Below are 26104 nucleotides of genomic sequence, written 5' to 3'. Positions count from 1 at the left end.
TACCTTGACAAAATTTTGAAGAAGTTCAAAATGGATCAAGCAAAGAAAGGATTCTTTCCTGTGTTACAAGGTGTGAAATTGAGTAAGACTCAATGCCCGACCACTGCAGAAGATAGAGAGAATATGAAAGATGTTCCCTATGCATCAGCAATAGGATCTATCATGTATGCAATGCTGTGTACCAGACCTGATGTGTGCCTTGCTATAAGTCTAGCAGGGAGGTACCAAAGTAATCCGGGAGTGGATCACTGGACAGCGGTCAAGAACATCCTGAAATACCTGAAAAGGACTAAGGATATGCTTCTCGTATATGGAGGTGACAAAGAGCTCATCCTAAAAGGTTACGTTGATGCAAGCTTTGACACTGATCCGGACGATTCTAAATCGCAAACTGGATACGTTTTTACATTAAACGGTGGAGCTGTCAGTTGGTGCAGTTCTAAACAAAGCGTCGTAGCGGGATCTACATGTGAAACGGAGTACATAGCTGCTTCGGAAGCAGCAAATGAAGGAGTCTGGATGAAGGAGTTCATATCCGATCTAGGTGTCATACCTAGTGCATCGGGTCCAATGAAAATCTTTTGTGACAATACTGGTGCAATTGCCTTGGCAAAGGAATCCAGATTTCACAAGAGAACCAAGCACATCAAGAGACGCTTCAATTCCATCCGGGATCTAGTCCAGGTGGGAGACATAGAGATTTGCAAGATACATACGGATCTAAATATTGCAGACCCATTGACTAAGCCTCTTCCACGAGCAAAACATGATCAGCACCAAGGCTCCATGGGTGTTAGAATCATTACGGTGTAATCTAGATTATTGACTCTAGTGCAAGTGGGAGACTGAAGGAAATATGCCCTAGAGGCAATAATAAAGTTATTATTTATTTCCTTATAATCATGATAAATGTTTATTATTCATGCTAGAATTGTATTAACCGGAAACATAATACATGTGTGAATACATAGACAAACAAAGTGTCACTAGTATGCCTCTACTTGACTAGCTCGTTAATCAAAGATGGTTATGTTTCCTAACCATGAACAATGAGTTGTTATTTGATTAACGAGGTCACATCATTAGTTGAATGATCTGATTGACATGACCCATTCCATTAGCTTAGCACCCGATCGTTTAGTATGTTGCTATTGCTTTCTCCATGACTTATACATGTTCCTATAACTATGAGATTATGCAACTCCCGTTTGCCGGAGGAACACTTTGGGTGCTACCAAACGTCACAACGTAACTGGGTGATTATAAAGGAGCATTACAGGTGTCTCCAAAGGTAGATGTTGGGTTGGCGTATTTCGAGATTAGGTTTTGTCACTCCGATAGTCGGAGAGGTATCTCTGGGCCCTCTCGGTAATGCACATCACTTAAGCCTTGCAAGCATTACAACTAAATGAGTTAGTTGCGGGATGATGTATTACAGAACGAGTAAAGAGACTTGTCGGTAACGAGATTGAACTAGGTATTGGAATACCGACGATCGAATCTCGGGCAAGTAACATACCGATGACAAAGGGAACAACGTATGTTGTTATGCGGTCTGACCGATAAAGATCTTCATAGAATATGTAGGAGCCAATATGGGCATCTAGGTCCCGCTATTGGTTATTGACTGGAGACGTGTCTCGGTCATGTCTACATTGTTCTCGAACCCGTAGGGTCCGCACGCTTAAAGTTACGATGACAGTTATATTATGAGTTTATGCATTTTGATATACCGAAGGTTGTTCGAAGTCCCGGATGTGATCACGGGTATGACGAGGAGTCTCGAAATGGTCGAGACATAAAGATTGATATATTGGAAGCCTATGTTTGGATATCGGAAGTGTTCCGGGTGAAATCGGGATTTTACCGGAGTACCGGGAGGTTACCGGAACCCCCCGGGAGCCATATGGGCCTTAATGGGCTTTAGTGGAAAGGAGAAAGGGGCAGCCCAAGGTGGCTGCGCACCTCCCCCCTCCCCTAGTCCTATTAGGACTAGGAGAAGGTGGCCGGCCCCCCTCTCCCTCTTTCCCCCTCAGGGAATCCTAGTCCAACTAGGATTGGGGGGAGAGTCCTACTCCCGGAAGGAGTAGGACTCCTCCTACGCCCTCCTCCTGGCCGGCGCCCCCCTCCCCCTTGGCTCCTTTATATACTGAGGCAGAGGCACCCCAGAAACACACAAGTTGATCCACGTGATCTATTCCTTAGCCGTGTGCGGTGCCCCCTGCCACCATATTCCTCGATAGTACTGTAGCGGAGTTTAGGCGAAGCCCTGCTGCTATAGTGCATCAAGATCATCACCACGCCGTCGTGCTGACGGAACTCTTCCCCGACACTTTGCTGGATCGGAGTCTGGGGATCGTCATTGAGCTGAACGTGTGCTCGAACTCGGAGGTGCCGTAGTTTCGGTGCTTGATCGGTTGGATCGTGAAGACGTACGACTACTTCCTCTACGTTGTGTCAGCGCTTCTGCAGTCGGTCTGCATTGGGTACGTAGACAACACTCTCCCCTCTCGTTGCTATGGATCACATGATCTTGCGTGTGCGTAGGAAAAGTTTTGAAATTACTACGAAACCCAACAGTATCGTGGGTGTGAGATACATGTGGCCGTCGGTGTCGGACACTACATCCACGTCCCACAAGTGACGTGGGCGTCGAAGCCCGCGTCACTTGTGGGACGTGGATGTAGTGTCCGACACCGACGGCCACATGTATCTCACATCGACGATACTTGCTATTTAGGGTTTCCTCTACCGCTCGGCGACCCTGACCCTCGACGACCCTCGTTCCCGATAAAATAAAGAGGAAGAAGAAGAAGAAAAAAGAGGAGAAGAAATCTTTCTTCTCCTCTTTTTTTTCTTCTTCTTCCTCTTTTTTTTATCAGAAACGAGGGTCATCGAGGGTCGCCGAACGGTAGAGGAAACCCTAAATAGCAAGTATCGTGGGTGTGAGATACATGTGGCCGTCAGTGTCGAACACTACATCCACGTCCCACAAGTGACGTGGGCGTCGAAGCCCGCGTCACTTGCGGGACGTGGATGTACTGTCCGACACCGACGGCCACATGTATCTCACACCGACGATACTTGTTATTTAGGGTTTCCTCTACCGCTCGGCGACCCTCGACGACCCTCGTTCCTGATAAAAAAAAGAGGAAGAAGAAGAAAAAAAGAGGAGAAGAAAGAAGGAGAAAGAATAGAGGAGAAGAACTCCTCTATTCTTTCTTCTCCTCTTTTTTTCTTCTTCCTCTTCTTTTTTTATCCTCTTCTTCCTCTCATGTTCGACGACTCTCGACCCCTCGGCGACCCTAGACCCCCTCTCGACCCTCGACCCCTCGGCGACCGTCGACCCCCTCTCGACCCTCGACCCCTCGGCGACCCTCGACGACCCTCGTTCCCAATAAAAAAAGAGGAAGAATAAGAAAAAAAAAGAGGAGAAGAAAGAATAGAGGAGAAGAACTCCTCTATTCTTTCTTCTCCTCTTTTCTTTTCTTCTTCCTCTTCTTTTTTTATCCTCTTCTTCCTCTCATGTTCGACGACCCTCGACCCCTCGGCGACCCTAGACCCCCTCTCGACCCTCGACCCCTCGGCAACCGTCGACCCCCTCTCGACCCTCGACCCCTCGGCGACCCTCGACGACTCTCGTTCCCGATAAAAAAGAGGAAGAAGAAGAGAAAAAGAATAGAGGAGAAGAACTCATCTATTCTTTCTTCTCCTTTTTTTTTCTTTTTCATCTTCTTTTTTTATCCTCTTCTTTCTCTCATGTTCGGCGACCCTCGACGACACTCGTTCCCGATAGATCTTCTCTATTCTTTCTTCTCCTCTTTTTTTTTCTTCTTCCTCTTCTTTTTTTATCCTTTTCTTCCTCTCATGTTCGATGACCCCCTCTCGACCCCCTCTCGACCGTCGACCCCCTCTCGACCCTCATATATAAAACATTTTCTTCCTTCTTCTTCCTTCTATTCCTTCTTCCTAAATATATAAAACTTTTTTTAAAATGAAACTAACCTAAAATGTACTAAATCAGAGAACATATATAGATAAAACTTTTCTAATAAAAAAATCTAACTTTTGCATATATGTATTTTTAAAACATCATTACAATTGAAAAAATACATACATATATACCTATATGAACATACATAAAAAAACATATATGAACATACATACAAAAACATATATCTAAAAGATACATACATACATATATATATATATATGAAAATCTAAAAACATGTAAAAAACATGTATAATTAAAAAATGCACGGCGGCGGCGGCGGCGGCAGACGCGCGGTGCTCACAGAGGCGGCGACGCGTCGGGGCAGGGGACGGCCGGCGAGGGCGCGGGCGACGGCGACGACGGGCGCGGGTGACGGCCGGCGAGGGCGCGGGCGACGGCGACGACGGGCGCGGGCGACGGGCGCGGGCGACGGCCGGCGAGGGTGCGGGCGACAGCGACGACGGGCGCGGGCGACGGCGACGGCGGGGGCGGCGTGCGGCGTCGGGGCAGCCTGGCGGCGTCGAGGAGGTCGGCGTCATCGGGGGCAACTAGCGAGGGAAATCTGAAAATTTCACAAGTCCTAGTTATATACCAAAGGCATTGGTCACGGTTCGTGGCACAAACCGTGACCAATGCCCCCCTTTAGTCCCGGTTGGTGCCACCAACCGAGACCAAAGGCCACCGCTTCCCGCCCTTTGGGCTGTTGAAAAGAGGCATTTGGTCCCGGTTGGTGGCACCAACCGGGACTAAAGGGAGGCATTGGTCACGGTTTGTGCCACGAACCGCGACCAATGCTCCCTTTAGTCCCGGTTGCTGGCACCAACCGGGACCAAAGGCCTTGTGCTGCCCCACGCCAAAACTTTAGTCCCACCTCGCTAGCTGAGAGAGTTTGAGAGTGGTTTATAAGCGCTACTGTGCCTTCCCTCTCGAGCTCCTCTCAAATGCAGGCTTTCGGGCCTAACCCTGCGTTGTGTGCCTGTGGGCCTACTGGGCCTCCTGCGGGCCTGAATCTTGACCCATGGTAGGGTTTCTAGTCGTATTCAGGCCATGGGGGCCCAGTAGGTGGCACTTTTTTTCTTTGTTGCTTTATTTATTTTATTTTGTTTCTATTTACAACAAAATACTTATTGCTGTTATTTTTCTCCAGTTTTTTTGTTTTGTTTTCTGCATTATTTATTTTCTTTTGTTTTTTGCTTTATTTTTTAATTCTTTTTCGCTTTTAGTTTTAGAAAAACTATAAACTTTCTGTTAGTGCCATTAGTTTTTAAATTTGAAAACACTTTTTTTTCTTTGTTACTTTATTTATTTTATTTTGTTTCTACTTATAATAAAATACTTATTGTTGCTATTTTTTCCAGTTTTTTTTGTTTTATTTTCTGCATTATTTATTTTCTTTTGTTTTTTGCTTTATTTTTTTATTCTTTTTGCTTTTAGTTTTAGAAAAATTATAAACTTTCTGTTAGTGCCATTAGTTTTCAAATTTGAAAATACTTTTTTAGTTTTTTTGTTTTCTTTGTTGCTTTATTTATTTTATTTTGTTTCTATTTACAAAAAAAATACTTATTGTTGCTATTTTTTGTTTTCCAGATTTTTCGTTTTGTTTTCTACATTATTTATTTTCTTTTGTTTTTTGCTTTATTTTTTATTTCTTTTTGCATTTAAGTCAGCAAAATTATAAACTTTCTGTTAGTGCCATTAATTTTAGAAAAATTATAAACTTTCTGTTAATGCCATTAGTTTTCAAATTTGAATAGTTAAAATTTGAATTCTTTGAAATTTGTGTGAATCACAAGTTTGTGATTAATTTTACTAAAAAATGAACATAGATGCACCTATAGAGAAAATTCGACCTAAATTCATAGTTTTCAAATGAATTCTGAAAAAATTGGCATAGTATACTCGTGTATTACAAAGTTGGCATAGTATCATCATAATAGTTGCGGGAGAAAGTCTTCACTTTTTCTTTGCTTGTGTCATTTGCTTATTGCGCCGTAATCATGAATAATTTTCATCGTTTATCAGGATGATTGGGTCAGCCTTGACATTGAAGGGAGGAATTTCATGAAACTTTTCATAATCTTCAGACATGTCTGTCTTGCCATCCACTCTCAGGATGTCCCTTTTTCCTGAAAGAACTATGTGGTGCTTTTGCTCATCGTATGATGTATTCGCTTTCTTATCTTTTCTTTTTCTCGGTTTGGTAGACATGTCCTTCACATAGATAACATATGCCACATCATTGGCTAGGACGAACGGTTCGTCAGTGTACCCAAGATTTTTCAGATCCACTGTTGTCATTTCGTACTGTGGGTCTATCTGTACCCCGCCGCCTGACAGATTGACCCATTTTCACTTAAACAAAGGGACCTTAAAATCATGTCCGTAGTCAAGTTCCCATATGTCCATTATATAACCATAATATGCGTCCTTTCCGCTCTCGATTGCTGCATCAAAGCGGACATCGCTGTTTTGGTTGGTGCTCTTTTGATCTTGGGCGATCGTGTAAAATGTTTTTCCATTTATCTCGTATCCTTTGTAAATCAATACAGTCAAAGATGGTCCCCTGAACAACAAGTACAGCTCATCACAAACAGTGTTGTCACCTCTGAGACGTGTTTCCAACCAACTGCTGAAAGTCCTGATGTGTTCACATGTAATCCAGTCGTCACACTGCTCTGGGTGTTTGGAGTGCAGACTGTTCTTGTGTTCATCGACATACGGGGTCACCAAGGTAAAGTTCTGTAGAACTGTGTAGTGTGCTTGAGACTAAGAATATCCATCCCTACATATTATTGAGTCACTTTTAAGAGTGCCTTTTCCAGTCAGTCTCCCCTCATACCGCGATTTAGGGAGACCTATCTTCTTAAGGCCAGGAATGAAGTCAACACAAAACCCGATAACAGCCTTTGTTTAATGGCCCATGGAGATACTTCCTTCTGGCCTAGTGCGGTTATGAACATATTTCTTTAGGACTCCCATGAACCTCTCAAAGGGGAACATATTATGTAGAAATACGAGCCCCAGGATGACAATCTCGTCGACTATATGAACTAGGACATGCGTTATGATATTGAAGAAGGATGGTGGGAACACCAGTTCGAAACTGACAAGACATTGCGCCACATCACTCCTTAGCCTTGGTACGATTTCTGGATCGATCACCTTCTGAGAGATTGCATTGAGGAATGCACATAACTTCACAATGGCTAATCGAACGTTTTCTGGTAGAAGCCCTCTCAATGCAACCGGATGCAGTTGCGTCATAATCACGTGGCAGACATGAGACTTTAGGTTCTGAAACTTTTTCTCTGGCATATTTATTATTCCCTTTATATTCGACGAGAAGTCAGTCGTGACCTTCATACTGAGCAGGCATTCAAAGAAGATTTCTTTTTCTTCTTTCGTAAGAGCGTAGCTGGCAGGACCTTTATACTGCTTCGGAGGCATGCCATCTTTTTCGTGCAAACGTTGCAGGTCCTCCCGTGCCTCAGGTGTATCTTTTGTCTTCCCATACACGCCAAAAAGCCTAGCAGGTTCACGCAAAGGTTCTTCGTCACGTGCATCACATCGATTGAAAAGCGGATCTCTAGGTCTTTCCAGTAGGGTAGGTTCCAAAATATAGATTTCTTCTTCCACATGGGTGCGTGTCCCTCAGCGTCATTCGAAACAGCTAGTCTGCCGGGACCCTTTCCAAAGATTACGTGTAAATCATTGACCATAGCAAGTACGTGATCACCGGTACGCATGGCGGGCTTCTTCCGGTGATCTGCCTCGCCTTTGAAATGCTTGCCTTTCTTTCGACATTGATGGTTGGTCAGAAGAAATCGATGATGGCCCAGGTACACGTTCTTCTTGCATTTGTCCAGGTATATACTTTCAGTGTCATGTAAACAGTGCGTGCATGCGTGGTATCCTTTGTTTGTCTGTCCTGAAAGGTTACTGAGAGCGGGCCAATTGTTGATGGTCACGAACAGCAATGCCTTTAGGTTAAATTCCTCCTGTCTGTGCTCATCCCACGTACGTACACCGTTTCCATTCCACAGTTATAAAAGTTCTTCAACTAATGGCCTTAGGTACACATCAATGTCGTTGTCGGGTTGCTTAGGGCCTTGGATGAGAACTGGCATCATAATGAATTTCCGCTTCATGCACATCCAAGGAGGAAGGTTATACATACATAGAGTCACGGGCCAGGTGCTGTGATTGCTGCTCTGCTCCCCGAAAGGATTAATGCCATCCGCGCTTAAAGCAAACCATACATTCCTTGGGTCCTTTGCAAACTCATCCCAATACTTTCTCTCGATTTTTCTCCACTATGACCCATCAGCGGGTGCTCTCAACTTCCCGTCTTTCTTCCGGTTCTCACTGTGCCATCGCATCAACTTGGCATGCTCTTCGTTTCTGAACAGACGTTTCAACCGTGGTATTATAGGAGCATACCACATCACCTTCGCAGGAACCCTCTTCCTGGGGGGCTCGCCGTCAACATCACCAGGGTCATCTCGTCTGATCTTATACCGCAATGCACCACATACTAGGCATGCGTTCAGATCCTTGTATGCACCGTGGTAGAGAATGCAGTCATTAGGGCATGTATGTATCTTCTTCACCTCCAATCCTAGAGGGCAAACGACCTTCTTTGCTGCGTATGTACTGTCGGGCAATTCGTTATCCTTTGGAAGCTTCTTCTTCAATATTTTCAGTAGTTTCTCAGATCCTTTGTCAGCCACAGTATTTTCTGCCTTCCACTGCAGCAATTCCAGTACGGTACCGAGCTTTGTGTTACCATCTTCGCAATTGGGGTACAACCCTTTTTTGTGATCCTCTAACATGCGATCGAACTTCAGCTTCTCCTTTTGACTTTCGCATTGCGTCCTTGCATCGACAATGACCCGGCGGAGATCATCATCATCGGGCACATCGTCTGGTTCCTCTTGATCTTCAGAAGCTTCACCCGTTGCAGCATCATTGGGCACATCGTCTGGTTCCTCTTGATCTTCATCAGCTCCCCCCGTTGCAGCATCACCGTATTCAGGGGACACATAGTTGTCATCGTACTCTTCTTCTTCGCCGTCTTCCATCATAACCCTTATTTCTCCGTGCCTCGTCCAAACATTATAGTGTGGCATGAAACCCTTATAAAGCAGGTGGGAGTGAAGGATTTTCTGATTAGAGTAAGACCTCATATTCCCACATTCAGTGCATGGACAACACATAAAACTATTCTGCTTGTTTGCCTCAGCCGCATCGAGAAACTCATGCACGCCCTTAATGTACTCGGAGGTGTGTCTGTCACCGTACATCCATTGTCGGTTCATCTGCGTGCATTATATATAATTAAGTGTCCAAATTAATAGAAGTTCATCATCACATTAAAACCAAAATGCATACATAGTTTTCATCTAACAACATATAGCTCTCCAGAGCATCTAATTAATTAAACCATACATTGAAACTATGTAAAATATTTCAATACGAAAACAAATGCGATCATAATCGCAACCAAGGTAACAATTGATCCAACGACATAATGATACCAAGCCTCGGTATGAATGGCATATTTTCTAATCTTTCTAATCTTCAAGCGCATTGCATCCATCTTGATCTTGTGATCATCGACGACATCCGCAACATGCAACTCCAATATCATCTTCTCCTCCTCAATTTTTTTTATTTTTTCCTTCAACAAATTGTTTTCTTCTTCAACTAAATTTAACCTCTCGACAATAGGGTCGGTTGGCATTTCTGACTCACATACATCCTACATAAATAAAATCTATGTCACGTTGGTCGGCATAATTTTCATAAACAATAAATGAACCAATAGTTATAAAGATAATATATATACCACATCCGAATCATAGACAGGACGAGGGCCGACGGGGGCGGATACCAAAACCATCACACTATATAAGATGCAATAATAAAAGTAAGAAAATAATACAAGTATCTATGTAAACATACAAGTAAGAATATTTTTCCTTTCAGAAAGAAGATAAGAATAAGAGGCTCACCACGGTGGTGCCGGCGATGAGCTCGGCGCGAGTGATCAACGGCGGTGAAGACGGGAACGGGGCGTGACGGACCGCTAAACCTAGACAAATATTAAGGAAAATGGAGCTTGGAGGTCGAGCTTGGAGAGGAGAAAGCTTAAGTAGTGTGGCTCGGGCATTCCATCGAACACCTTGTGTACATAGGAGGTGAGCTAGAGCACCACCAACCCCTCTTCCCCTCGGCCAGAAAAAAACAGAGCAGTGTGCTCTGCTCTTACGCGAGGGGGTATATATATGCACCTCATTGGTCCCGGTTGGTGGCATGAACCGAGACTAAAGGGGAGCCTTTGGTCCCGGTTCAAGCCATCAACCGGGACCAATGATGGTGGGCCAGGCGCGAGGCCCATTGGTCCCGGTTTGTCCCACCAACTGGGACCAAAAGGTCCAGATGAACCGGGACCAATGGCCCACGTGGCCCGGCCGGCCCCCTGGGCTCACGAACCGGATCCAATGCCTCCATTGGTCCCGGTTCTGGACTGAACCGGGACTAATGGGCTGACCCGGCCTGGACCAAAGCCTTGTTTTCTACTAGTGGACACAACACCAAATTATGCCGCTCTTCGTGTCTTTGGTTGCCTATGCTATCCCAACCAATCCGCTACGGCCAAACATAAACTCGCTCCTCGGTCCACTGCTTGCGTTTTCCTCGGATACCCGTCCAATCACAAGGGATACTGTTGCCTAGATATCTCTACTCGTCGAGTTATCATTTCTTGCCATGTCATCTTCGACGAGACTGTTTTTCCATTCTCCTACTCCACCAATCGCCCCACCAATCCCTTGGTCGAGTTGGACTTCCTACTATACATGGCTGCCACGCAACACACACCATCATGCACTAATCTACCCAACATGCATATGCATGCAACACCACCCAACTCACCCGCCCGAACACCACCAACCCACTCCCAGCCAGCCCGCACTCCCTCGCCTGGCTGTTCTGCGCGCTGCCCGCCCAGCCAACGTCCGGTTTTTCTCGCGCGCCCGCAACCCGCCATGCATGCAGACTCGCAACCCGTCATGCATGGCTCCCCATCCATCCCTACAACGGATCAGTCCCGAGCCTCCCCTGGTTCGCAGACTCCTTTCTCGCCCGCGTCCATGCAAGCAGTCCCGAGTGGCCAGACGTCCTCCCCTAGTTCGGCGTCCACTGACTCCTCCACGACGGTCGTGGTTCACCGGCCACCATCCTCGTCCAACACTCACACCATGGTCACTCGCGCTAAGCGTGGCCTCTTCCAGCCCGTCGACCATCTTAATCTCTCCGCTACTCACTCCGCACCTTTTCCTATTCCGAAAACATACCGAGGTGCACACCATGACCCACACTGGTGTCGCGCTATGACCGAGGAATTTGATGCTCTTGTCACTAATGGGACGTGGTCTCTTGTTCCACGTCCTCCTCGTGCTCATGTTGTTTCAGGAAAGTGAATATTCAAACACAAGTTCCACTCGGATGGCAGCCTTGCACGGTATAAGGCTCGATGGGTGGTACAAGGCTACTCTCAACAACAGGGTGTTGATTTTGATGAGACATTCAGCCCCGTTCTCAAGCCTGCGACGATTCGCATCGTCCTCAGCCTTGCGGTCTCTCGGGCATGGCCAATCCACCAGGTCAACGTCAAGAATGCCTTCCTCAATGGCTATCTTGACGAGGAGGTCTACTACCAGCAGCCTCCCGGTTTTGTCAACGCTCGCTGTCCTGGCTACGTATGTCGCCTACACAAGTCCCTCTACGGTCTTAAGCAGGCTCCACGCGCTTGGTACCAGCGGTTCGCTCTGTTTGCCCATCGGCTTGGCTTCGTTGCCTCCAAGTCGGATGTGTCCCTCTTCATCTACAGGCGTGGTACAGACCTTGCTTATCTACTATTGTATGTGGACGACATTGTCCTCACTGCCTCGACGGATCTACTCTTACGTCACCTCACACAGCAGCTCCACTCCGAGTTCTCCATGACGGACCTTGGTGCCTTGACATTCTTCCTTGACATCTCCGTCACTCGGACATCCCTGGGCATGGTTCTCTCTCAGCGATAGTATGCCTTGGAGCTTCTTCACCGCGCTGGCATGGTTGATTGTCACCCCTCTAGCATTCCGATCGACACTAAGTGCAAGCTTTCAGCTCAGGATGGTCCTCTTCTCTTCGATCCCACCGAGTATCGGAGCTACGTTGGTGCCTTGCAGTATTTGACGCTCACGCGACCAGATATCGCGCATGCAGTTCAGTAGGCTTGTTTATACATGCATGCGCCCAGAGAGCCTCATATGCAGTTGGTTAAGTGCATTCTTCGGTACATAAAGGGGACCCTGGACCTCAGCTTGCACCTCTCGAGCTCCTCCTCTGTAGCACTTACTGCATACTCTGACGCAGATTGGGCTGGGTGCCCCGACACCCGCCGATCTACATCTGGCTACTGCGTCTATCTTGGTGACAACCTTGTCTCTTGGTCGTCCAAACGTCAGACTACTGTGTCTCGCTCCAGTGCCGAGGCGGAGTATCACGCGGTTGCTCATGTTGCTGCTGAGTGTTGTTGGATCCGTCAGCTTCTTGGGAAGCTTCATCATCCTCTGACGTCTGCCATTGTTGTCTTCTGTGACAACGTTAGTACTGTCTACATGGCCTCTAATCCAGTCCAGCATCGTCGTACTAAGCACATTGAGATTGATATCCACTTCGTCCGGGAGAAGGTGTCGCTTGGTGAGGTCCGGGTTCTTCATGTGACATCCTCGCATCAGTATGCTGACATCATGACAAAAGGATTGCCCTCACAACTCTTCTCTGAGTTTCGTTCCAGCTTATGCTTGCTTCCATACGACGCACAAGCTGAGGGAGGATGTTAAAGTATTCCTTTTGTCTGTATTTTATGTAATAGGAAACTAGCACAATATCCCACCGAATATTGTTGTATGATTCGGTTGAGGATTTGCTTTGATTCACCTTGATTAGCAAGGCATGTAATCCTATATATTGTGAATACAAGGACCGCCCCAAGTGTGGCGTGAATCACAAAATCCTATTCTGTTTCTAGGACGAATAGCAAAGGAGACAGGGGATCCCCCTGTCGCAGTCCTCGGTGATGACAGATGGTGTCCGAGAGGGCGCCGTTTATGTTGAGCTTGGTACTGGAGGTGGACAGCAGCCCAGCGATCCAATTCCTCCATCTGGCCCCGACACCCCTTGCGCACATCAACTCGAGAAGAAACTCCCAAGAGAGACCTTCAAAGGCCTTTGCAATTCGACCTTGAGGAGCAGCGCCGGCGTTTTTTTCATTTTCAGAGTCTTGATCATAGCTTGAACATACATGAAGTTATCCAAGATGGACCTCTTTTTGATGAATGCGCTCTGGCACGGAGAGACAAGGTCGTGCATCAACGGCTGCAACCGTTGCAAGGATCTTGGCGATACTGTGGATTAGGCTAATTGGCCGAAATTCAGTCAACTTTGTGGCTCCCTCCACCTTTGGAATCAGAATGAGGGTTGCAGTATTCGGAGCTTGAAGATTGGCCATGTTCGGATTACTAAAAAATTTGATCGCCCTCATAAGGTCATCTTTGATCAACGTCCAACACTTTTGGAAGAATAGTCCCGTGAATCCATCAGGCCCAGGTGCCTTATCCGCCGCTCGAATCATTTATTGCCGCTAGCACTTCGTCCTCCGAGAACTCGCTCTCCAGCTGGGAGAGAGCTTCAGTGTTCCGTGTGTACTCAAGCGCCTGGAAGTTGAAGCTTTTGGAGCGATCGGCCCGGATGTCCAAAGAGTTCAGCGAAGAAGTTGCAGGCTAGCTCTAGTTTGTCTTCCTGCCCTGTAAATAGCTGCCCTTGGTGCTGGATAGACTGGATGCTGTTTTTCCTTCTCCTGGCCGATGCTTTCAGGTGGAAAAATTTGGTACAAGCGTCTCCTTCGCTGATCCCTTGCACTCTTGATTTCTGTCTCCAGATGGATCTCTGCAGGGAGCTGTCAGCTGTAGCCTAGCAATTTCATCTTCAGGTTGTTGCGCAGCCGGTGCTCCTCCCGGGACAAATCGCGGGAGTCTCTAGCCTTGTCAAGGCGAAAGATGATCTTGTTGGCTACATCCATGGCACGACTTATCTGATCCGAAAGCTTTAGTACGCACATTTCTGATGGTTTCTGGTGGTTTAGCTGTTAGTAGTGTTCCAACCTGCATGATGTCTGTTGTAGTACGCACATTTGTAAAGGACCCCGATAACGCGCGCACGTTCGGTAGCACAGGAGGCCGGTCCGAACGACCCGTTTGGAGTGGGACTCCCTCGAGCCGAACAAAATAGTTCGGTCCACGCGACCTCTCCCCTCGATGGCTTCGTCAAACATCCAGCGAGATCTGATCCAGAAACGCCATGTGCCTCCCTCCTCCACCCTCGATCCCCTCCCTAGTTCCCCTTCCCCTCCATCCCCTTCATTGAAATCCATGGAAGTTGCCATGGCAAGATCCGAGGAACCCTACAAAAGCTGAGCTAACTCAAGTGAAATCAGGTGAATTTTTGCATGCCCCACGCTGCCTCCCCAACCCTCCTCCCCTTTCCCCCCTCTGTAACCTAGCCATTGTTGCCATCTGAGTGGTACTGTTTGTGCCCAGAAGAAGATATGAACAGTATCACATAGATGGCAAAGAACACAGAAAACTAACACACATGGCAAGTTAGCCGCATGAAAAGAGAACCTGTTCTTGCCATGAATTTTGTGTTTCAGTTTTTGCCATGTGTTTTGTGCTGATCTTTCCATGCTAAAATTGCCATGCACCTAACAATAAATTTTCCATGGCAACTTAAACTAAAAATTTCCCATGTGAAAAATAAAAAGTATTTTTGCCATGGATAAATTAAAAATGACATGGCTATACAAATGTATTTACCGTGCTACATAGTTAAAATTGCCATGTTCTAGAAAATGTAAATTTGCCATCATACTTAAAACGAAAAACTTGCCATGCTCTTTACAATAAGTTTGCCAACTAAACTAAAAAATTTCCATGGCAACTTACACTAAAGTTTGCCGTGTGAATAAAAGTATTTTTGCCATGGCAAAAATGGATTAAAATTTGCCAAAAAAAAGGGCATGACAGAAGATGTGGATGCTCTTAACAATTACTAAATTTGACATGATCTACCAAAAAATAATTTGCCATGGTCAATTACTACCTCCGTCCGGAAATACTTGTCATTGAAATGGATGTATTGTATTTTAATTCTACATACATCCATTTTCATCCATTTTGATGACAAGTAATTCCGGACGGAGGGAGTACATTTGCCATGGTCGAAAAAGGACTTAAATTTTGCCATGGTCAATTAATAAAACTTGTCATGGTCAATAAACTAAATTCGCCATGGTCGGACTTAAAATTTGCCATGACCGATTAAGAAAACTTGCCATGGTCAATAAACTAAATTTGCCATGGTCGAAAAAGGACTTAAAATTTGCCATGGTCAATTAATAAAACTTGCCATGGTCAGTAAACTAAATTCGCCATGGTCAATTACTAAACTAGCCATGGTCGGACTTAAAATTTGCCATGACCGACTAAGAAAACTTGCCATGGTCAATAAACTAAATTTGCCATGGTCGAAAAAGAAATTAAAAATTTGCCATGGTCAATTAATAAAACTTGCCATGGTCAATTAATAAAACTTTTCATGGTCAATAAACTAAATTTGCCTCCCTCGCACGGTCGTCTGAATCGGTGCAGCCCATTACACCTACCCATCGCCATGTGGATATTACAAAGATTGAAATATACAAATTTGCCATGTTGTGAAAACATAATGTGTAAGTGAATTTTCCATACAAACTATATATAAATTTGCCAAGTTATGAATGAATTCGATGAACTTCCTGCAGAATAATGCATAGCTGTCATGCCCATCATTTACTGAATAAAAAATTGATGGCGACTTTATTAAAAAGTATTTTTGCCATGGCAATTAACATTACCAGTGCATACGGTTTCAGGATCAATTTGGTATGTCAAAAAAACTGATGGTAACTTAATATGCTCTCCACTCTGAAATTTCTCCCTAATATGAAGTAGCCATATCATCTGAATATAGATTGGCATGTGCTAACTGAATATAAATTTCTCCCACGTTTGCTGGAAAAGTTTAGGTTTACAAAACAATGAATCAACCATGGTTCATATCACAAAAAGCATGCTCTATTTTCTACAGAAACATGACAGTTTGTGTTGCTCTGTCCTTACCTGAATGCCCCTCATGTCCAGGGTCTTATTGAGCTCATCCAGCATGCCCCACCTGACGATGCTGCTGATGGCTGCTGCGTCCAGATACAACAAGTTTTAGACATGCTCTGCTTGAGATGCTCACGTGTGGGCAAAATTTCACACCAAGTTGCTGTAACTTACCACCCATGTTGAGGACGATGTACTGCACGCCGGTCTTGCCCTGGCACTGGTCCGTTCATGGTGATCCTCTCGCGCATGTTACCGGAGTTGGCGAAGTAGATGGGCGAGTCCCCCCGTTCTTCCGTTGAAGCGCCGAATCTGAAGGCACGGCGGCCCGGAAATGGCACAGCGGCTCAGTGCATTAACAAAAGCAGAGTGATATACTTCGTACTGGCTTCCTCACTAAGAATCTGCAACCGCACAAAATCTGAGTCACACACAGTATATGCTTCTTAGTCAAAAAATGCAGAATTAGCAGAGGACGTTATCTCACCGGAGCCATGACCGGAGCTGATCAACGAGACTACGAACACGGTCGTAGCAGGCATCTTCCTTTATAACAGCAATGAGATTAGACTTGAAGAAAATAGCAGATGCAGCAAACAGCCTCACAGTGCAGTGCAGCAAAAACTTGCCATGAAGACTTGAACTGTGTGTCCTCCTACGGCTGGGACGAGGGGAAGGAGGCCTCGCCGCGCCAACGCAGGATCCGCAGCGCCACCCAGCAAGCCTGCTGGTGGTGGGTTGCTGCTCGCCAAACTCTCCGACGAGCGTGCTGGTGGTGAGCCTCCGCCTCTCCCCTGTCACGCCGCCCGTCTCCATCGATATGGTCGTCGGTGGGGTGGGGGGGCGGGGGGGGAGGGGATGGATATGGTCGTCGGTGTGGTAGTGGGACGCGTGTTGTGGGTGGGGCGTAGGGGGAACTGGCTCCTCTAACTTCGCTCCTATGAAGTTAGGGAAACAATACCCTAACTTAGTCTGTGAATCATCAGATGGGAAATAGATGGCCAAGATTCTGCACTGTTCACATGGGTGTAGCATACTGTTTGGACGAGCACTGTAGCTAAAATCACTGTTTGTTATCTGTACCAATTGACACTGTTTAAGAACTGTAGCGATAGATCTCAGCCATTTATTCTAGATCCAACGGATGAAATGTGGCTAAGTTAGGCTCCTAACTTCACAGTAGCTAAGTTAGAGGAGCCGGTTCCGGCGTAGGGGAGTGCTGCGTTGTCGTTCGGGGCATTCGCCCTCCATCCCGAACGGTCAACTATGAATGACGTGGCGCCTATATGCTTCAAGATCTGTGCACTTTGATCTCCTGGCTCAGGACGCGTTCGGACGAAAAATAGAAAATCCGGACATTCGGGCATTATCGATTCCGTTTGTAAAATTATTGTTATTGATCGACACTACGCGTCTACCAGCCCATATTTAGATTTTATTCATCGCCTCGACGGTCATTGGATGCCGAACTGATAACCATCCAATCTAATGTCCACCCCCGCATGCCCGCTCTTTATTTCCTGTAACAAACGCTCTGTTGCGAAAACAACACTATGCCCTTGCCCCAACAGAATTGCACCCTGCGCAGCCCCGTCGCCAACCCATCGCAAAATCAGCCCGCCGCTGACGTACAGGAACTAAATTGAAATTTCTGCAACCCTATGGCGCACCATGGTTGGATTTGACGCAAATCGAGCTCACCGAGCGGGGCTGCTTCGACAACAGCCGCAGCCTCTACTCCAGCATGACGGCGACAAGCTCCCACACTGGGCACTCCTTTGACGATTTCTGCAACTGAAGCTATGTTTTTGAAACATGCGTCGTGTTGCAATGCTTGGCCTCGTATGCTCTAATATTGTGTGCTCCTCCAACACTTTCTTCAACCGGGACTATATTTCTGAAGCAAGACCCATGTTGCAAGAAAAAAAACTTCGCTGCCGAACCATTTTTTTCTGAAACAAGATTTGTGTTGCAGAAACTTTCTAAAACTAAATCCTATTGCTGAAAAAACTTCACCACTGAATCGTTTTTTTATTTCTGAAACAAGATCTTTGTTGCAGAAACCGTCGATCTCCGATTCGTACCTGCTTTAGTCGTCGCCGGAAACCGCCGATCCCGAGCAAGTTGTCGTCGCCACTGCGGTGGATAACAGACGCGGCTTCCCCGAAACCCCCCTACTGTTACCCAGTTGCAGGAATGACTGTGTTGAAACAACAGGTGAGTTTTAGGAAAAACAGACACGGCTTCGGCGGACGCGGGGACGTTGTCGACCATCAACACACGATCAAACGGCCACGGAGCTGGCGGACGGGCGCACACGATCGGCCGGTAGAAGGTAAGCTTTTTTTTTAATATAAATGTTTTAAAGTAAAATAAAATGGACACTACCAGGATCATGTATTGTTGAATTATTGTTAGTCTGAGTTAAAGTGTGACCTCGACATCCAAATAGCTCTCCGATTAAATGTCAGAGTTCTCGATCTCAGAGATGAACTTCTATTGATTCACTATAATCCTGCTCTATGATCAGAGCCATCCAAATATGTTTCGATCCATGTCGGTAACAGATACGTGAATCCACAGAATCCAAAAAGGATTCAGCAGCCTGGGTTCGTCTCCGAAGACGACCTGGGGTGGAACTGGAATCCCCTTACAAATTGCCGCCCTCGCGCTGCTATTCGCCTCAGGAACTCAGTGCCCCAATTGCTAGACATTGACCAGGGATCCATCCAGGGCGCATCTGCTTCCCTTCGTCCAGGCGATGGGGATGGCTGTGCTCGACGAGGCCCAGCGGCGACGGCGGCAGAGCGTCTACGAGTTCTTGGACGCCACCAAGCCCGCGCGCGCCCAGGCGCTGCGATGGTGCGAGACGGCGCGGGAGATGCGTAGGATCGATGGCGACATGAAGGAGGCGGGCCAGCTGCTCCGCGGCGCCCTCTCCTGCGTCAAGGACTACGCGTCCGTCTACAGGACGTGGATCGCCATGGAGATGGACGGCGGCGGCGGCGTCGGCGTTGCCCGATGGCTCTTCGAGGAGTGGGGCACCGTCTGCGCCAAGGATGGAAACCTCCGCAAGGACGACGACGGCAGCACCGCCGACGAGTACGGCGACTACTGGTGCGCGTACCTCGCGTTCGAGCTCCGTCACGGGGACGCCAGGCGCGCGCGCACCGTGGCGGCACGGGCCGTCAAGGCCTGCCCGCACGACGCCTCGTTGCGCGACACGGTGGAGCTCCGCCTTAGCGACGCCATCGAGATCGAGCACCAGAGGCGGCATCGGTCGGGTCTGCTTCGCACTGCCAAGAAGTGGCTCACCAACAGCGAGCAGAGTCGCGGCTGCTCATCACTCGTACCCCGGCCGCCGCAGGGGTACCGGAGGCTCCTCAGCGGCTAGTCGCCGTGATCGATTGCTGCTTCGGGAGTAGATTAAAAGAGATTAGATCGCAGTACAATGTAAACTGTTCCACGTATACTTAGTTACAGATCATGGTACTGATCTCTGCAATAGTCTTGATTTCTCGTTAACTTGATTGGTCTTGGTCCACAGAGATGTGATTTGTAAACCGTATTCAATTGCGGGGTGCTAATTCTTTATTGAAAAAAAATATTACAGTAAACCAGATTGCAGTAAATCAGCGGCTAGTCGCCGTGATCGATTGCAGCTTCTGGATCGTAAACCAGATTGGATTTTAGTAAAATGTAAATTGTTCCACATCAAATTGCGGATGATGGTGTTGATCGATGCAATTGACAATTCTTTAGTCAATCCCGTGTATCAAAAGATTCGGTCTAGCACAGTAATTGTATGTAAGTTGACTGAATTTGTATCAAAAGATTACAGTAGAAGTCAACTTCGTGGGAACAAGAACAGTTGGAGGAGGAAGAAAGAATGATGACATATTCAATCAGTTTACATCTTCACAGTTTCTAAGCTCCCAAGAAATAAAGCTTTCTGGTTGAAGTGGGGATGTGGGACCAGCATGTCATCCAGTGAAAGAGATGTACTTACCACCTAGGCCCCAAGCTTTATTTACACATGTCCTTTGTGTACATCCATGGAGACACTGATGTCATTTTTTATTCTGCATGCACCTACATACCAAATATCATGTGCTAGGCCATACGGCTGTACTGTAGCATTTCATATATTCTAATTTGTATTAGGATGAAAATAGAGTTTTCCAGTGACAGAACCTAAAAATATACATCCAATGACAACTCGTAAAAAACCCTATCCTAGTGACAGAATGTAAGCCCGGGATTGTGAGCTCAGTGTCAGCTCGAGCACCGAAATGCTTTATTATATATCTCGTGCAGTATAACCTTAATATGAGAATAAGATGTCTTTTAATAGAACGCCTGTTATTCAACTCTTACATATTTACTCTACACGATCCAAATAAAACATATTAGCTTATAGTGAATAGGTATTATATTATATTATTTTCTTGATGGATCGATACTTCTGTTTCGTCAATATGTCACATTTTCTATCTGCCCGTCAATGTCTGATCAATTACCTTTACTCTTACTCTTCCTAAATATGAAAATGTTAACACGCTACCTATTACATGACTTCGACGATACTACTCCGTCCTAGTTTATTGATCCTCTTTGTATTTTGTGTCAAAATTTGACAATATATTTAACTAATAAAATGTTAATGTATGTCACAGAAAATTATATCATTGAATTCGTATTTAAATATAGTTTCCAATTATACTTTTTTGTGACATGGATTAACATTTTATTAATTAAATTCATGATCAAAATTTGATACAAAATGCTAAGAAGACTAATAAAACAGGACGAAAGTAGTACATGATGAAACACATACATGTTCTATCTACCAACGACACACAATGAAAGAAAAAAAACAAATTGGTTTTACAACAATAGTGAAAAACGGCGCGGCAAGGCACGCATTACCTTCTAGTATACACTATGGCCCGTCCAATGTTCTGTGGAGTTGTAAACTTGATGTACAAGTATAACTGGCGCTGTGCAGTCCAAAATTGTTTGCAATGGCCTGTTTCTAGATTTACTATGTATCTCTTAAACCGCTAAACCCGATGATCTGTTTACATTTATGGTTCAGTTTGTCTAATTCACATCTAGATGTCTCCTATGTATACTCTTTATGGTTCTTTGCAGCGAGATTTTCGTAACTAGATTTTATATTGATACATTTCGATAACATTTTTCATGTCTGTACTTCACATATTATTCTAGCACAACACTAACGCCCACACGTATGGTGGGAGCGAAATCCGTCCATACGCCCTATAACACACATATTGCGTCACGTCACCGCATGCATGCATGTGAGAATCTTTTTGGGATTTCAGTTTTTAAAATGTTTTATCTCTTAAATGAAAAATCCGATTGAAGATCTGTTTTCAGCATTAAATCCCTCGCGACGAGATCTTTGAAACTATATCTCATATCAATATATTTCGATAATTTTTTTTGGTTAGAAGTTACCATGTCTATTGCACATGAATTGCCATGGTGTTTACACTGAAGTTGTCATGATATGTTTCAGCTATTTTTTTCTACATTTAAAAGTAAATTTTGACATATTATAAAACGGGGAATTAAGAAACTAGACTTGCCATGAACTATAAACTAAAATTGCCATGATATATGCACTTAAAATTGCCATGGTTCATACAAAAAATATTTTTTATGGTCAAAGTACTGGAATTGACATCATCAAAATACTAAAATTTGTTGTGCTCTACAAACTAAAATTGCTACATGGCAACTTTAGTTTAAGCACTATGACAACTACAGTGTAAACATCATGGCAACTTTTGGGCAAAAAAAAGTTCGTTGAAACATATCAACATGGGGTCTAGTTTTGAAGATCTCGTCGAGGCGGATTTAATGGTGAAAACGGATTTTTAATTGGATATTTTAATTAGGGGATAAAACATTTTTAAGCCAAAAACCAAAAAGATTCATGTTGATGTCATCTGTTTTGACGTGGCAAAATGAGTGGTAATGGAGACGTGTAGGCGATGTGCAAGATGCCACACGTGTGGGCGTTAGTTTTTTCGTTATTCTATTTATTACTTGTTAGATTATTAGAACATCTACATCCCCACTCCCTAAACCCCCCTAAACACTCGGGCAGACGGCCCGGACACTCGAGCAGATGGCCTGATAAAAAATACCCGACCCAGACGGACACCTTCTACCAGGCCCAAACGCCCGTGTTATCCGATACCCCTCATATCCAACCCAAATCTAGGATGGATATAGGGAGGCCTGGGCGCGTCCACCATGTCGGATTCGACCCATGCTGGCCACCCTGGCCCCACATATATCCGTCCCCATCCGCTCTTCAGACTAAACCCAACCACTTTGCTCCGTCCCCAAGCTCCCTTCCGGTGATATCCGGCCCTCTCCATCACGGCGGCTAGCAGTTCTAACTCCGACCACTAACAATACATTGACTGTGGCGTCGTCCCATATGGGGCGAAGGAGGATATGGCCATCTGCATGGCCCTCCACCGCTCCCGGGAGGAGTGCGCCCAACGGGTGTCAAAATCTATCCGGCATGAATCCATTATGTCGGCGCAACTGGCGCTCGGATCCGCCAGGGCTGGTGGCTCAAGGTCCGTCTGCTGCCCCATTTCCAGTCTGCCGCCATATGAGTGCTAAGGGACCGGTGTGCCTGCTGTAACAAGCAGAGGGCGTGGGAGCGTGAGGTCTGCCTCGCCGTCGATGTAGCAGAGGCGGAGGCGGCAGTGCGCGCTGCTGCAGAAGAGGAAGCCATATGTTCCCGCATCCTCCAAAAACAGCATAGGAGAAATAAGAGCTCCCTCGCCTCGAGAGCGAGCCGGAGCGATCCATGCCATGGTCAGCCCCCCACCCCCAAAGAGGGGATGAGGATAGTGATGGGGCGAACAGCTCCGGCGAGGAGGAGATCCGGCTTGACCCATATCGCGCCTTCGAGCGCTACTTCCGTGAGAAATACGCCAAGGGCGCCGATAAGGACAATCGTGGATGATCTTTGTCCATAGCTTACTATGTATGTAGAACGTGCCAATTTTTGGTAATCTGATGGCATGTACTGATGTAGTAGGCGGACTGCTACCTCTTGAGCACTGCGTTGGTTTTCCCTTAAAGAGGAAAGGGTGATGTAGCAAAGCAGCGTAAGTATTTCCCTCAGTTTTTGAGAACCAAGGTATCAATCCGGTAGGAGGCTACGCGCGAGTCCCTCGCACCTACACAAAACAAATAAATCCTCACAACCAACGCGATAAGGGGTTGTCAATCCCTACACGGTCACTTACGAGAGTGAGATCTGATAGATATGATAAGATAATATTTTTGGTATTTTTATGATAATGATGCAATGTAAAATAAAAGGCAATGAAAATAACTAAGTGTTGGAAGATTAATATGATGGAAGATAGACCCAGGGGCCATAGGTTTCACTAGTGGCTTCTCTCAAGAGCATAAGTATTTTACGGTGGGTGAACAAATTACTGTTGAGCAATTGACAGAATTAAGCATAGTTATGAGAATATCTAGGTATGATCATGTATATAGGCATCACGTCCGAGACAAGTAGACCGACTCCTGCCTGCATCTACTACTATTACTCCACACATCGACCGCTATCCAGCATGCATCTAGAGTATTAAGTTCATAAGAACGGAGTAACGCTTTAAGCAAGATGACGTGATGTAGAGGGATAAATTCATGCAATATGATTAAAAAAACATCTTGTTATCCTCGATGGCAACAATATAATACGTGCCTTGCCGTCCCTACTGTCACTGGGAAAGGACACCGCAAGATTGAACCCAAAGCTAAGCACTTCTCCTATTGCAAGAAAGATCAATCTAGTAGGCCAAACCAAACTGATAATTCGAAGAGACTTGCAAAGATAACCAATCATACATAAACGAATTTAGAAGATCCAAATATTGTTCATAGATAAACTTGATCATAAACTCACAATTCATCGGTCTCAACAAACACACCGCAAAAGAAGATTACATCGAATAGATCTCCACGAGAGAGGGGGAGAACATTGTATTGAAATCCAAAAAGAGAGAAGAAGCCATATAGCTAATAACTATGGACCCGAAGGTGAGGTGAACTACTCACAAATCATCGGAGAGGCTATGGTGTTGATGTAGAAGCCCTCCGTGATCGATGCCCCCTCCGGTGGAGCTCCGGAACAGGCCCCAAGATGGGATCTCGTGGATACAGAAAGTTACGGCGGTGGAATTAGGGTTTTGTCTCCATCTCTGATCGTTTGGGGGTACGTAGGTATATATAGGAGGAAGGAGTACGTCGGTGGAGCAACAGGGGGCCCATGAGGGTGGAGGGCGCGCTTGGGGGGGTAGGCGCGCCCCCCTACCTCGTGGCTTCCCTGTTGGTTACTTAACGTAGGGTCCAAGTCTTCTGGATCATGTTTGTTCCGAAAATCATGTTCCCGAAGGTTTCATTCCGTTTGGACTCCGTTTGATATTCTTTTTCTGCGAAACTCTGAAATAGGTAAAAAAACAGCAATTCTGGGCTGGGCCTCCGCTTAATAGGTTAGTCCCAAAAATAATATAAAAGTGAATAATAAAGCCCAATAATGTCCAAAACAGAAGATAATATAGCATGGAGCAATCAAAAATTATAGATTCGTTGGAGACGTATCAAGCATCCCCAAGCTTAATTCATGCTCGTCCTCGAGTAGGTAAATGATAAAAACAGAATTTTTGATGTGGAATGCTACTAGGCATAATTTCAATGTAATTCTTCTTAATTGTGGCATGAATATTCAGATCCGAAAGATTCAAGATAAAAGTTTAATATTGACATAGAAATAATAATACTTCAAGCATACTAACTAAGCAATTATGTCTTCTCAAAATAACATGGCCAAAGAAAGTTCATCCCTACAAAATCATATAGTTTAGTCATGCTCCATTTTCGTCACACAAGAATGCTCCCATCATACACAACCCCGATGACAAGCCAAAAAATTGTTTCATACTTTAGTAATCTCAAACTTTATAAACCTTCACGCAGTACATGAGCGTGAGCCATGGATATAGCACTATGGGTGGAATAGAGTATAATGATGGGGGTTATGTGGAGAAGACAAAAAAGGAGAAAGTCTCACATCAACGAGGCTAATCAATGAGCTATGGAGATGCCCATCGATTGATGTTAATGCAAGGAGTAGGGATTGTCATGCAACAGATGCACTAGAGCTATAAATGTATGAAAGCTCAACAAAAGAAACTAATGGGTGTGCATCCAACTTGCTTGCTCACGAAGACCTAGGGCACTTGAGGAGGCCCATTGTTGGAATATACAAGCCAAGTTCTATAATGAAAAATTTTCACTGGTATATGAAAGTGACAAAACAAGAGACTCTCTATCATGAAGATCATGGTGCTACTTTGAAGCACAAGTGTGGAAAAAAAGGATAGTAGCATTGTCCCTTTTCATTTCTTTTTTTGGGTCTTCTTCTTTTTTTTGGCCTTTCTCTTTTTTTATTGGGACAATGCTCTATTAAATGATGATCATCACACTTCTATTTATTTACAACTCAATGATTACAACTCGATACTAGAACAAGGTATGACTCTATATGAATGCCTCCGGCGGTGTACCGGGATATGCAATGAACCAAGAGTGACATGTATGAAAGAATTATGAACGGTGGCTTTGCCACAAATACTATGTCAACTACATGATCATGCTAAACAATATGACAATGATGAACGTGTCATGATAAATGGGATGGTGGAAAGTTGCATGGCAATATATCTCGGAACGGCTATGGAAATGCCATAATAGGTAGGTATGGTGGCTGTTTTGAGGAAGATAT

At 45.4% G+C, this 26104-nt stretch overlaps 1 protein-coding gene and 1 long non-coding RNA gene across 4 annotated transcripts; one reads left to right on the top strand and one right to left on the bottom strand.

Moving 5' to 3' along the window:
• Positions 1–9348: 9348 nt before the first annotated feature.
• On the bottom strand, positions 9349–17122 carry LOC125532162 (uncharacterized). 3 transcript variants are annotated; one of them, XR_015600416.1, is made up of 7 exons: positions 16877–17122; positions 16739–16793; positions 16426–16655; positions 16264–16337; positions 10009–10088; positions 9843–9900; positions 9349–9755 (listed from the first exon to the last, which is right to left on the bottom strand). It is a non-coding gene; the product is annotated as an uncharacterized LOC125532162 (long non-coding RNA). The 3 variants fall into 3 exon arrangements; XR_015600417.1 differs by having other exon boundaries at positions 16264–16334; positions 16881–17122; XR_015600415.1 differs by having other exon boundaries at positions 16264–16334; positions 16877–17121.
• Positions 17123–18685: 1563 nt separating this feature from the next.
• LOC147974906 (uncharacterized) lies at positions 18686–19948 on the top strand. Its single transcript, XM_087519573.1, has one exon. The coding sequence runs from the start codon at positions 19013–19015 to the stop codon at positions 19643–19645; it is 633 nt and encodes a 210-aa protein (XP_087375699.1). The 5' UTR covers positions 18686–19012; the 3' UTR covers positions 19646–19948.
• The last annotated feature ends 6156 nt before the right edge of the window (positions 19949–26104 follow it).

The sequence above is a fragment of the Triticum urartu genome, chromosome 4A (assembly GCF_056163025.1).
Source record: "Triticum urartu cultivar PI428250 chromosome 4A, HENAU_Tu73, whole genome shotgun sequence".
Classification (NCBI taxonomy): Eukaryota; Viridiplantae; Streptophyta; class Magnoliopsida; order Poales; family Poaceae; genus Triticum; species Triticum urartu.
Note: the sequence above shows the minus strand (reverse complement) of the source record. Positions and strands in the feature narration are given on the sequence as shown.

What these genes read in the sequence shown, in the direction of transcription:
- LOC147974906 (XM_087519573.1), top strand. Translation starts at nt 19,013, where the DNA reads ATGGGGATGGCTGTGCTCGACGAGGCCCAGCGGCGACGGCGGCAGAGC.